Genomic DNA, 13,756 nt, shown 5'->3' with positions numbered 1-13,756 from the left:
ATACGGATGTTAAATTAGCAATACATGTGATATGAAATGCGAGTTAAGAGTTTGGATGTTCCAGGTCTATCTAGGATCAACGTATTATTTTAACTAATAAAAATTAAGTTAAATTGGATCTTAGAAACTCATTAGAATTAAAGGATGTCTTTACACCATTACGGTCATCAATAAGATTCAATAGTGTTTAGTAAAAAAAGAAGATTCAATTAATTGCGAAACATTTTTCATAGCAACTTAAGTCTGTATAAGCTTAGAAATTGATCTAAACAGTAAGAGTACAAATTAAAAAAGAAAAATCAAAATGTTACATGGAACTATGATAATAATGTCACTTAGCAAGCTGGCTTCACCTCCCTAACACCAAACTTTATTTGTTCCCTAAAGATTCATACTTTAGAGAGAGATACTGTTACTAATATCATAACCAAGGGGCCTAGGATTCGTGGTCTAGGTAGCCTCCAAGAGAGGGAGAAAGAAAGAACTTGTATTACTTGTCTAGACATGTCAATGGGGCGGGACGGGGACGGTTATTATCTTTTCAATCTCTGATCCCGACTTTTCAACATGTTCCCATACCCGTATTTGATACCCGATGAGTTTAAAATTTTTATTTCATTTCCGTACCCGTCGGGTATCCCCAACCCCGATCCGTACTCAATTCTAATTAAATTTTTTAAAAAAATATTAAAAATTTAATTTTAAAAAAAATAAATTGATTGTTAAACATTTATTTTCAACTACTTATACATCATTAAATTTATTATAGCGTATGTGTCTACAAAATTCGTTAAGAAATGAATATTGTAAAAATTCTAAAATAAAATTAACTAGTAATAAATACAATAAAGACTAACACATTTGTCTAGAGTGATTCCATAATTTTTTAAGGTAAATAAAATACGTCAAATATGAAACAACACAATTCAAATGTTCATTAGTTCAAATTACACCAAATTAGAAATAACTAGAAAATGAAAACAATGTCCATCATCAAAATAACCACCAACTTCATCAAAGATGTCATCAACATTTCTTCTTCAATGCTCAACCTGGTATTTATAAAATCAAACATCATATTTTAGATGTTTCAAATATTAAAATCATACATCACATTAGTAAATAAGTATAGTTATTACTTTACCGATCAACAATAGTGTCTACTAATCTTGAAAACATTGAGTAATGCTACTGACCAAAGATCCACTTATATTTTAAAAAATTTGAAAAATTAGATATGTATAAAGATATTAAAATAAAATTAGAACAACTAAAAGTGAATATACCTTCATCATCGGATTCAATCTCATCAGTAAAAGTTGATTCTTCAATTGATCTATAACCTATAAATAATAATTATAAAATAATAAATAACAAGTTATAAGTTTTAAAAATATAAGTAATTCATAAAGTATCACATAAGCATTCAAAATTTTACCTGCATTCTCTGGATTCCATAACCAACTTTTAGAACACATCAAAACTTCTAAAGTAGTATAATAAAGTCGGCTACGATGAGGAGTTAATATCTGACCTCCAATACTAAATGTCAATTCAGAAGCTATAGTGAAGATCAAAATAACTAATACATCCCTTGCAATTGCTTGTAGTGCTGGATACTTTCACTCATTCAATTTCCATCACATTAAGATATCAAAATCTGAACTTATTGGTAAAACTTCCTCCTCTAAGTAATGATCTAACTCCGCTTTCATAGTTGAGGTTCTTGCCTTTTTCTTTCTTTGAATGTATCTATCATAATCACACAATTTACTCTTTTCATCACTAACCACATCTGGTGATTCAAAAGAACTAATAGAATCTTGATGCTTTTTGGCTTGATATTTCGAAACCAAATCATAACACAAGTTTCGGATCCTATTAACTTGTGAAAAAAATCAATGGGATAAATTGATTCAAAGTAAAACTCAAGCAACTCCATTTTGTATCTTGGATCTAAAAAGTAGCAACTCCCATGATCACATGAATAACACTCCAATAAGAATCAAATTTTTGTAACATTTTTTTTGCCATTTTTTTTAATCACTTCATTAGGGGAATTGACCCATTTAGATAAAGCCATTTTGATCTCACAAATTTGAGGAAAATAAATGTTAGCAGTTGGATATTTTGTACCAGAAATCATTTCTTTAAATAATTAATTTAATTAATCACATTAAAATTTATGTTTTTTTAAATAATTAATTTAATCAATCACATTAAATATATCAATTATTTGTATTATTATACCAAAATTATCTTTTTCATATCTCTTTATACACTTAATTATTTTTTATTAATATTTGAAGAGAAAATTATCAAATAAAAGTATGTAGAGAATAAAATAATTAAAGTATCTAGAAATTAGAAAAAGTCTTATAAAAATAAACAAACAAATTTCTAAAAAAAATCTTATAATTAGAGATGAAAGAAATACTCTAAAAATTTCGTTGGAGATGCAATTAACCACGTTTAAGGGTTGTTAGTTGTGCACAAGATGAAGTTTGAAAAAACTAAAAAGAATTACTAACAAATAATTTTAGGAAAATTTAAAAAAAAAATATTTATGATGAATATTATAGGTGAACGTAAAAAAAGTTATGACAAACATAATTTTATGTATCATAATAATTTTTCTTTATTCTTTTAATTCTTAACCAACCAATATTACAAAGACACTAGTTAGCATTTGTGAAAAATAATTTTTTAAAAAAAAACATGTTTTGGTTTCATAAGGTTGAGGACCGAGTCATTTGCTTGCAACCACTTTTCCACCTTATTGGTTTTAATTTAGCAATGCCTCTTTCCTAGGAAGCTGCTTCTTTTGTACCACTTTTCCACCTTATTGGTTTTACTTAATGTTTGTCATTTTTCAACTATATTCTTCACGTATCTAGCCTGAGAAAATTCTCGCTTATTCCCATCATTATGAACTTAAGATTACACAATGTGTATAGTCTTTTCTCTTCTAAAAAAATAGGATCCATGCTAATTTGTGTCATGATCGTGAACTTTAGAAAAGTATAATCAAGTGTTGAGTGACACCATATATGTATATTTTCCATTTTTAAAAAAATTTAATGAAATTTAAATACAAAATTTTAAATTAGAATAACCAATACTTGTAAACTATTGGCATTTGTTCTACTGAAAAAAAAGAATACCAATGGTCCTCTTAGGCCTTATATTGGACCAGGGACTAGACTAGAGTAATCAGTGATGAGCTAATAAGTTAATTTCCCTGTTTTTGGAACACTGAAATTGACATACAGTACACGTACAATGTCAAATGCTACACAATATTGGCGAGATGGAAGGAAAATGAAGATAGGTCTGCAATCTAAGAGTTGTTTCAAGGCTCAATTTGACATTTAATAATGTTATTCAAATATCATTTTCTTTGTATTATTATCAGACCACTAAATCAAGAAATGCAATTTTATATTCATTCCTTTATCTTAATTTTCTTTAATAAAAATATTAAAATAGGAAAAATACTAATGTACAAATAAAAAAAAGTTTTTCTGAATTAAGAACCGATTAGTATTAAGGGAATGCAAGGTACCACTGTCGTGCAGCTAAAATCCATAGGAAAGGCGATTGGTGTCATATTGTAAACCTAGAAAGAGTTCAATTTTTATACCATTTGTATGCAACGCTCAATTGGGGTTGCTTGTCCAAATCCAAATAAGATACAAAACACTATATTCATGGCCAATTCGAAAAGGACCCATAGTGGGCTTTCAATTTATATTCATTCTACAATTCTACTTCACGTGTCTCGTCATGTTAAAGCTAGTTGGTGGGCTCGTGTTGTTCTATTTCCATGAAAATACAAAAAAAATAAAAAAATTAAAACTTAATTCACTACTAGTTGTTATGTTTTGGGATATATCTGCTACACTTTTAGTACAAGTCAATAACTTAAAACCCATCACAGTCCTTTATTTTTCCAAAGAGTATTTTCATCCGCTAAATGACAAATTAATGTTTTAATTAAAATATAATGATGAAAATGCTTCACAATGATATATATGATTCTGGGTAGTTTGCTAAACACAATCTAATAGAACATTGCTTAATATTATGCTTTGAGAACTTAAAAATGCGTTGACTACTTTGACTATCTTTCTAGAGCAAAACTAGCAAGTGTAGCAACTTTCTATGGGATTGGTGGACATTTTCCTCGTTATTTCCGGTTCCGAGAACAAACTTAATAAACATACGGTGTCAGATTATTATGATGACATTGCATTATTATCTAAGACGCGGATTTTTGTCTGAAAGGGACCCAAATGTTTAAAATTTAAAACTAAATAATTGATCTTAGTGGAGGAAATCTTTCGAGGTTTGGAACAAAACAAACAAGAAGGAACAAAATCTTGAATTCTTCGTGATTTCTTCTTCTTTCAAAAGCAGCATTGTTTGGTATAACTTTTTGCAATAAAGTTGTTATGCATTACTAGTATAATATTCAATTATGAATAAATTTCACCAAAAACTCTTTTTATATTATTTAGAATTATTTTTTTTTAACAATGATTGACATGCTAATAGCCTAGTAGTCAGTAGTCCAACGTCTAAAACCGTGTATTAAAGTACCAACAGCAAACTGGATGGGCTTCTTTGTGTTTGAAGTATTGAAATTTGGATAGCTCTAGGCCCATTGCGTGTTGAAAAAAAAAAAAGCATAACTGTACTACCGCGCTATATTATATAGTTTCGGATAATTTCATTTTAACTCAAAGCATAATTTTGGTTTTTTAAAGGGTTAAATCCAATATCCAATAGAAACACTTACAAAATTGTGTTATTCAGTAATTAATTCAGAAAACCAGCGGCAAGAGTTTAGCTTATTAGCTTAGAATCGTGTGTGTCTAATTGTCATTTTTGTATGTTGTGTACTTAAAAAATTGTGTTATTCAGCATGATCTTTCGTTAGTTTCTTATGCTTTTACAAGTGTCGTTGGACATACAAGCTACTCCCTCCTCCTTCCCAAAATAAATTTCATTCTAGGTTTTTTTACATAAATAAAAAAACTATTAAATAGATGAAAGAGAATAATAATTTTATAAAATTAATCTTATTAAATAAATAAAAAATAATATTAATATTAGATTTAAAAACTAAAGAGACATTTATTAAGGATATGGATGAAAAAGAGCAATTAATGGTACATTAAAAAAATTAAATACAACATTTATTTTTGAAAAAAAAATGCGACACTTCTTAGTTCTTACTTTGAGACCGAGGAAATAGTTTCATTAAATGATATTTTAACAAAAGAAAAAAAAATGTAATTAATTCAGAAATTTATTTTGAAGACAGCTTTAAATTTTGAAGACAGCATAAGTGAACTGATGTCAACTTTTGCGAGTTGGAATGAATTGATTGGTCAGAGTACAATCTTACAATTTCTATGATGAAATATAAAACTCACATTTACCTTCCACTAATCATTACTGAATAGTGATTGTGAATAAAAATAATTTGAGTCTGTGACTCGCTGAGAGATACAATACAAGAACTCAAGATAGTCTTAAACCAGTTAATACCTAAAAAAACTCTCACACACAACACAAGTGTTACTGCAGCAAAATTTATCAGTTCTTTCGGATAGATTTACCTGTGTCTTTTGAATGTCGGTTTTTGGGGGCTCCAGTTTAAATTTAATGTTAATGCTTATATGTAGTGGTTCAGATTTAGAGTTTTGAAATACCATCTTGTTAAGTGACAGATCCACGCACGCGCACGCATATTAGTATTTTTAGTTTACGCATTATACATGATATGCAGTGGTCAGATTTAGAGTTTTGAAGTTCAATTTAGAGATGAAGATTAAAAAAAAAACGACAAATTGAAAGTGATATACAAGAAAGTTCTAGTATTCATATAGATATAAGGGAAAGGTAGCTGGAAATGGTTGAGAAATAAATCTTTTAGCTAATTGTAGGCATTAGTGGTATTTGAGGAATTAAGTAATAATGTTTCAACCTCCTCAAAATTGATAGTTAATAGTTTTATTTATAATCTTTTAATACTAGTAATTGTTTTCATATAATTCCTCCGCAACTGTGTCAATTGGTACTTCATGGTCGACAAATACATTGCTCCTCAAAGCTTTCAATCTGGTGTGTTTGAATGAAATCATCGAAATTATCAATTCCAATCGAAATAACTCTCTTCGATTATACAATTAACTTTCTTGAATTTTTGACCATATTTTAATCGCTTTTGAAGGAATTCTTCTACTCATCTCAAGAAAATATATCGAAATAGAATTTTTTTAACTTAATCAAGTTTTACATAATAGAGGTAATAGATTTTTGGAGACCATACTCGTTATGAATTGACTTTTTTAGCTATACTTTAAATTATAAGAAAAAAAATTCTAATTATATATGTATATTATATTATAAAAAAGGTAAAGATAAAATAAATTTTTGGGATAGGCTTTTTTTTTTAATAAATTTGTGGGACAGCTGCCCTCACACCCACTAATGTGAATCCGTCAATTTCCAAATATTTGGGCCCTAATATACACCCTTTGTACAATGAACACCGCAAAATAGACTACTAAATTCAGTTGCTTCTGCACAGAATTTTTCTCCTACAAACCTCACAAAACTGGATCATAAATATTTCCCTCTCCCCCTTTTTAATGCATCACTTCAATGGGAGCTAACGTGTATACTTTTTGCGCATCCAAAGATTTTCAAATCTAAAAGCCATTGAACTAATATTCTAAAGTCTTTCTGAAAACAGTATAGTATGTTTATGCCCCGATGTATAACTGGCAATTCATTGAAAAATCCTCGTTCACGCTTGCTCAAAGAATAGCATATTGTCTTTCATCGTAAAAGTTGAAGAGAAAAACTCTGCAGTGCTGCAATAGCATATTATGGTAAATCATATCCTAGCTCAATAGAAAATCTTACATATAGATAGACAATCATATGGCATAAAAGAAAATATCCTTTGCAATACCTTGTTTCAAAATTGAGAATTCAAAACATCACACGCACCATTCTATAGCCTTTTTGTGCAGCAGGAAGAATAAGGGTTGATCCTAATATCTTGATGATAGTCAGTTTCTCATATAAACCAAAAGGCACTCATGGAGTTCTGGTAGTTATGGGGTCACCATCTGACATAACTAGAACTGGAAGCAGTTGACTTTATTTTATTTTGTTTTGACACCATACAAGGGAGTTGTGTCCGTGATATCACCAAGACTAGCAAACATTTATGAACTAAATTAGTCTCCTGAGTAAGGAAAGGAAGTGTGTCACGAATTTAACAATAAATGCTAGCAGACCAGGGAAAAACAATCAGTACACAAACATCCGCATCATACAACATAAATTGGCTTGCAGCTCAATTATTTATGTTACATATGTAGCATCACCAGGTAACGACGAAAATTGAGAAGTGAAAATTGTATGGCTTGGTATGTGAATAAAAACCTCGTTGGTATACTTTTAACAAATATACAAGTACAAAGAATGTGAGAAAGAATCTGGAGCCCTTAATATCCATCCATGGACCTTTTGGAAGAATTCTATCGCACAAAAAAACTAACAATTGCACCCAAGTAGTCTTGCAGCTCGGGAAAAAAAGAAATTTTACACATCAAAATAGCAAACAGGAATTGTTCAGCCAAATGAATGTAATTAAATCCATATATCAAATATCTTCCATCTGAAAAAGGATACAACTTCAATCCAGCTTCTTATATCCTTGGCCTCAAGTTCACAAGGTGTTTCACTGTAGGCCTTTGGATAATTTTCTCCAGCACTACTCCTCAGCAACTTCAAAGGTTTCTAACACAAGAAGGACAATGTGGTGGATAGCAGCTACAGTTTCAATTTGGAGGCTCAGAAATGATATCATTTTTCAGAATCAAACTTTTGATATCAATAGGCTGACAGATAGCACTCTGTTCCTTTTATGGACCTGGTTGAGGGGTTGGGAAAGGAACTTCCAGATTCCTTATTATAGCTGGTCTTCGAATATGTCTATAGCTTTTAGTTAAAGTTTATGTTAGTAGGGTTTTCATTTGTGCAGGGTGTTGTATCTCCAGAATTGTCAGGACCCCTTTTCTGTATTTTGTAGTACCTCTGGTACTCGTTATTCTATAATATATTATATCTTTGCCTTCCAAAAAAAAACAAATGAAACATTGACACATGGGCATTTTTCTAAAATTCTTAAACAATTTGTTAAATGGAAGCTATTTAATGTTGCAAAAAATGTCCACATGTTATTGTTTGATTTGAGAAATTAATGATGAAGATGTGGGATTTTTATCCAAGTTTTGTCTTTTGGGAAGTAAAGGTGCATCCACCCTTGAATTTTTGTAGGCTAAATAAAATCATGATGCACTTAAACTGAATCGGGTACGGATATACCCTTACTTGCTCATATTAGAGACAAACTCAAGTTTAGAAGAGCCTTATACTTTCCATTAGGTGTACGTATTTTAGAATGCCCTCATGTATGAGCATTTGTTTATTTGAGCTCATGTAGTTTCATCTGTATGACACAAGCACATGTAAATAGAAGCATTTCCAATTTCACCTGAGTCAGAATACTTTTTCCAGTTTGGCCTTCAGTAACTAGGCCAGCCGTGAGACCAATCATTGCCCATGCTCCGTTAATTGCCTCAATTTGACGTCTTCTCTGTAGTCACAACATTAAGTTGGCCGAATTTTTAGTGAATTGAGGAACAAGATTTCATTAGAGTATGCTCAGTTTTCTTCTGTCTTGACTGACAATTACAGGGATTCAGGGAAGAAAAATAACTTTCAAACTTCTTGTATAATTCTATAATAAAAGACAATAACCCCAAATATGTGATTCAAATTCAAACATAAGACTGCTTTCACCTTGAATTTCTCTTTTGCTTTAATTCTTTCCATTTGTTTGGCAGCCAATCGCTTGGCTTCCACAGGATCAAACCATGACCACATCATCTTTTGAACCTTCCTTTCCTGAAGAAGCTACCTGTATAATTTTTAACATAAATTATAAAAGTTGTAGACCTCATTAAATGGATAAAAACTGAAATGTCAAATAGAGAAGGTATAATTTTAGACTCTAGGAGCAAAAAAGAAATGTCACCCAGGAAAAAAAATGAAAAACGTGATTTATTAACATAAGCTAAATATTCAAAAGAAACAATGTTTTAGCAAGAGAGTATTGAAATTCATCAAATATTATGTCACAATAAGATACCATCCCTTATTTCTCATAGAAAGCCAGAAGGCAGCAATGAAGCCAGATTTCAATTATATACATGCAACTGGTAATGATTATCGTTTTTATAAAACAACATTGAGACATCAGATATTGTCACAACTCACAAGAAGTAATTACCATATTAAGATTTAGGAATGTTTTCAACATGAGAATAAGGTTTTAATTTCAATTTCTCTACACGAAGTAATTATCTTTAGCATACATCAGGTAATCAGGATTCAGGTATACTAAGAAGTCATAATTCATTCACTATACTGGGTTCAGCTAATGTAGACTATTTTGCATATGCAATGTAGGTTTTGCTTCACTATATTTACTCTTTCTCAATTCTTTTTATAGCTATAACTCCCACGGATTTCACAAGGATGACATTCCTCACAGTGATAAGACTTTCTACCTTTTCCATACCCTGCTATCGTGGTTGAATTTTCAATTTACTACCTCTGTTTGTATTTTTATGTCACTACATGTGTAGACCATAAGATAGAACCATAGAAGATAGTATATGTACGAAATGCATGAAAGCAACACAAACTGATGACCATTAGAGGAGATCGTTCCTATAACTTGAAAGTTCCCATCATAAATTCAAAATAAAAAAGAAGCATCCCATCTGAATAGTTTTATAAGTTATTTTAAACCGATAACGAACAACACACTTGGAACAAGGAAATCTTCACTTGATGCATAATTAGGATTTACCAAGACTTGAAATGCTTGACCTCGGGTTCTATTGGCAACTATGCTTGCATCCTGCCCTTTTCACCATCCCCACCTAAAACAAGGAGTATAATCTCATTAAACAGCAATGGCAAAACAAAGTTCTCATCCCACAGGTTTGTTGGGCAGATTCTCCTTCAAGCATGGAGAAAATCCAACAAGTAATTAGAATATGTAAATAGACTGAAAGCACTCATGCTATGTTACTCATTAAGATAATGAAATCTCCAAGACAGTTAGCAGTTGCAATCCTCCAAATCCTTGACAGTATTCTTAAAACCTCAAAATAAGAGTTTAATTTCATTAAAAAGCATAGCAATTCCTAACAGTTTTGATTGGGTTAAACAAATTTTCTCATAACCTAATTTGGAAGCAAGTAAGATAGTTGTAGGAGAAGCTCCCGTTCCCAAACACAAAGTCAACGCATAAATTAGAATTTGAAAAGTTCGATTCGATATAAGAATGAATTTGAGGTAGAGTGAAAGAACTTATACGAAGGGGGAGAGAGAGAAAGATGAAATCTGTTTTGGAGGAAAACATAAACAATGAAAAGAGGAAAAGAAGTGAAGTTACTTTGCGAGAGTGGGAGAGGAAGAGCGGTGATGAGCGTTGAAGGAAACCAAGTGAGCGTTGGTTGGCGGTAGAATTGCTACACGTCTTTATCCACCATTTCTTTTCTAACTTTCCAACTTTAATTAATACATTACATTTTTCTATCGAATTACAAAATCAAATTTTACTATTACAAGCTACTGCTACATCATTTTTGTATCCACTTTCACTTTTTATTAATATTTGATTTTACAAAAATATTTTTTCATCATAGAAATTTTTTATTGATAGTTTATATTTCAAATTTTTTTATTTTATTTCATAGTGTAATAAGATATCAATTAATTTTAATTTGCGTAAAAATTTATAAACTTATTTAGTTTATTAAAAAAATTCAATTCAATAGTTAAATGAATTGATTTTATATTTTATGGAGATATACCGGACAGATATAATTTTAACTACTTGACCCTTTAATAATAGATTGATTTAGTATAGCTTCTAGTGTTTTATTTTTATCTATTTCAAGATATCACGGAAGTTAGAATGTCCGTTAATTTCGAAGTATTGGACTTAGATTTCGACTTATAAACTGATTTTGTATTTAATTATTTATGTTCAATAGTTTAATTCAAAAAAAATATTTATCTTAAGATTTATTTAAAAAAATAAAATATACAAAAAATTTAGTTAAGAATAAATCCCTAAAGAGTTCCATGAAAACTTAAAGAATGAAGAATAAAGAAGCAAACGAAGTTGAGAGGTGATGAGGTTGAATTAGATTAGATTACATTAGAGATAGTTGTTGTTGTGGAAGGTCATCATCATCTGCTTGGTGTTCCCTAATTGGATGCCGTTTTCTACAGTCACAGTAAAACACAGTGATAACAACATAACTCCACAGCACTAATAATCCGTACGAAACTATCAGACTCGCTTTATCCTTAACCGCGATCGAATCCTGACCGTCCATCAAGTGTTCCAACTTCGACCCGATCAGGCTCGAGCCCAACACGAACAAGCCCGACAGGACCCACCCGCAGATCCGGCCTCCCTCCATCAGAGCGAATCCGACCCGAATGGCGTCCCAGCCGAACCTCTCTTCGGCGACGGAGACGACGAGGGCGACGCTCATCACGGCCATGAGGTAGACCTCGAGGGCGGAGGCGGAGGCGAGTAGGAGGAGCCTGGCGGTGGCGGAGGTGGCGAGGAAGGCGAGGACGCGCGGGAGGGGGGAGAAGGCGAAGAGGATGGCGTAGACGAAGATGGTGGTGGCGAGAAGGCGCGCGGAGTGGTGGCGGAGGGAAGCGGCGGCGGTGGTGGTGGCGGTGGCGTGGAGAGCGAGGAGGGTGGAGTGGACGGAGGATAGGGCGGCGGCGAGGGAGAGGAGGTAGGAGGGGAGGGAGAAGAGGGCCTTGATGCGGAGGAGGGAGAGGGCTTCGTGGCGGGATTCTTGGCAGACGTGGCGGGCCTCGAAACGTGTGGAGGTGAAGTGTGCGAGGGCCTCCAGGTGCTGGATTTGGGAGGTGAGGGAGTGGGTGGAGATGGATTGGGAAATTACCAGGGTCGATAGAGGAAGGGTGGTGAGGAGCATGATGGATGCGAACACCACTTTGTTGCAGCTCATAATCCTTAGCGACTCCACTATCATCTTCAATGGGGAACAACACCACCACACACCCCCTGATCCTGATTCCTCCATTTTCTCACTTTCACTCCAATCCTCTCATGTGTAAAATACCAAACCCTAATCTCTACCTCTTTTCCTTCCTAATTTAATTTTCTCCTCTCCTCCTGCTTAGCGACTAAATAATTAAAAATCGACAAATTATTATGATTGAAAGTACTTTACCCTCAAAATTAATGTAGTCTAATTTACTATTGGCTTGTGTTTGGCTAAATGATTTAATTTATATTTCTTATTACACACAAATTTATGTCGTTAATTTAATTATAAATTTTATTAAAATAAACTTATTTTAATAAATCGTATAAAAATTTATTAAAATAAAGTAAAAAGAATTTAAAAATCCATAGATTATTTTGTAAGTTTAAATAACAACACTATAACAAACTTTTCAATAAATATTTATATAAAACATAAAATGAAGTAAATTTCTTTTAGAAATTTATGAATTATTTTAGAAAATATATTAAATACAAAAGTTGATCTTGAATAGAATTTTCAATAGTTTAAAATTAAATAAGTTTTTAACTCTTCACTTATTTAAAAAATAAGCTTATAGCTTTTTTTATTCCTAAGTTTTATTCCTTGGTCTCCATCGATTGGTTCAGTTGCAAGCTAAATAGGAGTCAATGAACCTAAGCACACGACATAGATCTTGTTGTTTGATGCATATCGATAACAAGGGAGTGACGCGTTTTAGTTGACTTCAAAAATTTGAAAGAATAAAACCACATGGTCTAAAATAAAAGAATTTAAAAGCACGATCAAACCAGTAGAAAAAACAACATTCATCTGCCACTCTTATCATTCATTTTAGTATTTATTTTATCTCTTTTGTTTATAAGAATAAATGGTGCACCTAACTGTGAGGCCTGTACAAGTAATGTTTGTGTTCAAAAACAAGGAAAGCGCCGTAGCAACTACCTCAACGCAAAGAATAACTTCACATGTAAGGTTTTTACGTTTTACTATGTGAATGCCTGTTCTCGGTTTTATATAAGATGAAAAACCTACGCCGTAGTCCTGTTTTACCATGAAACATACTAACAAAAACAATTAGGAAGAAGTTCCATGGAATGGATACCGACCACCAAAAACACAAGTTTGTTTTGTCTTTTGTTAATTTTTATTTTTTTTGGGGGGGAGCGGGGATGGTAAATTAGTTGTTTTGCAATTCAACGACTAGTAACAAATAAACCTTACGGAACGGAGCGGAACCAACCATCTACAAATTGATGTGCGAGTTCTCTCTGGTGTTGCATGTTGACCTCTTAGCAACTTCTCGTGACTGTGTCCAAGGCCAAATTACAGCAGGACTTGCTCCATCATAATAATAATCCAACGAAAAAAGTTTTACCTAAACTGTAGAAAATAAAGTAAAACCTATTCACACACACACAATCGCCAACCAACCAAAAATAATGAACCAAGAAAGAAGACCTAGAATCACCTCCTCAAGCCAATTAATCAAGCAATATATGCCTGCCATCTTCCAATGGGTCACATCCAGAGATCAAAGGATGATTCTCAGCTGC

At 32.2% G+C, this 13,756-nt stretch overlaps 1 protein-coding gene across 9 annotated transcripts; it reads right to left on the bottom strand.

Annotated features, from left to right (window-relative positions):
- Positions 1–950: 950 nt before the first annotated feature.
- On the bottom strand, positions 951–12,365 carry LOC114382812. 9 transcript variants are annotated; one of them, XM_028342439.1, is made up of 6 exons: positions 11,326–12,365; positions 9,965–10,037; positions 8,890–9,007; positions 7,717–8,683; positions 6,989–7,254; positions 6,456–6,887 (listed from the first exon to the last, which is right to left on the bottom strand). In XM_028342439.1, exons 1-2 carry the CDS (start codon positions 12,234–12,236, stop codon positions 10,025–10,027), a joined length of 924 nt encoding a protein of 307 aa, XP_028198240.1. In that variant the 5' UTR covers positions 12,237–12,365; the 3' UTR covers positions 6,456–6,887; positions 6,989–7,254; positions 7,717–8,683; positions 8,890–9,007; positions 9,965–10,024. The 9 variants fall into 9 exon arrangements, 8 of the variants coding, with proteins under 8 accessions (XP_028198247.1, XP_028198240.1, XP_028198242.1 ...); XM_028342441.1 differs by having other exon boundaries at positions 6,989–7,267; positions 8,582–8,683; XM_028342440.1 differs by having other exon boundaries at positions 6,989–7,236; positions 8,582–8,683.
- Between the last annotated feature and the right edge of the window lie 1,391 nt (positions 12,366–13,756).

This window comes from Glycine soja, chromosome 13 (assembly GCF_004193775.1).
Source record: "Glycine soja cultivar W05 chromosome 13, ASM419377v2, whole genome shotgun sequence".
Lineage (NCBI taxonomy): Eukaryota > Viridiplantae > Streptophyta > Magnoliopsida > Fabales > Fabaceae > Glycine > Glycine soja.
Note: the sequence above shows the minus strand (reverse complement) of the source record. Positions and strands in the feature narration are given on the sequence as shown.

Coding starts and splice junctions, on each gene's coding strand:
- LOC114382812 (XM_028342446.1), bottom strand. CDS start 12,236: ATGGAGGAATCAGGATCAGGGGGTGTGTGGTGGTGTTGTTCCCCATTG.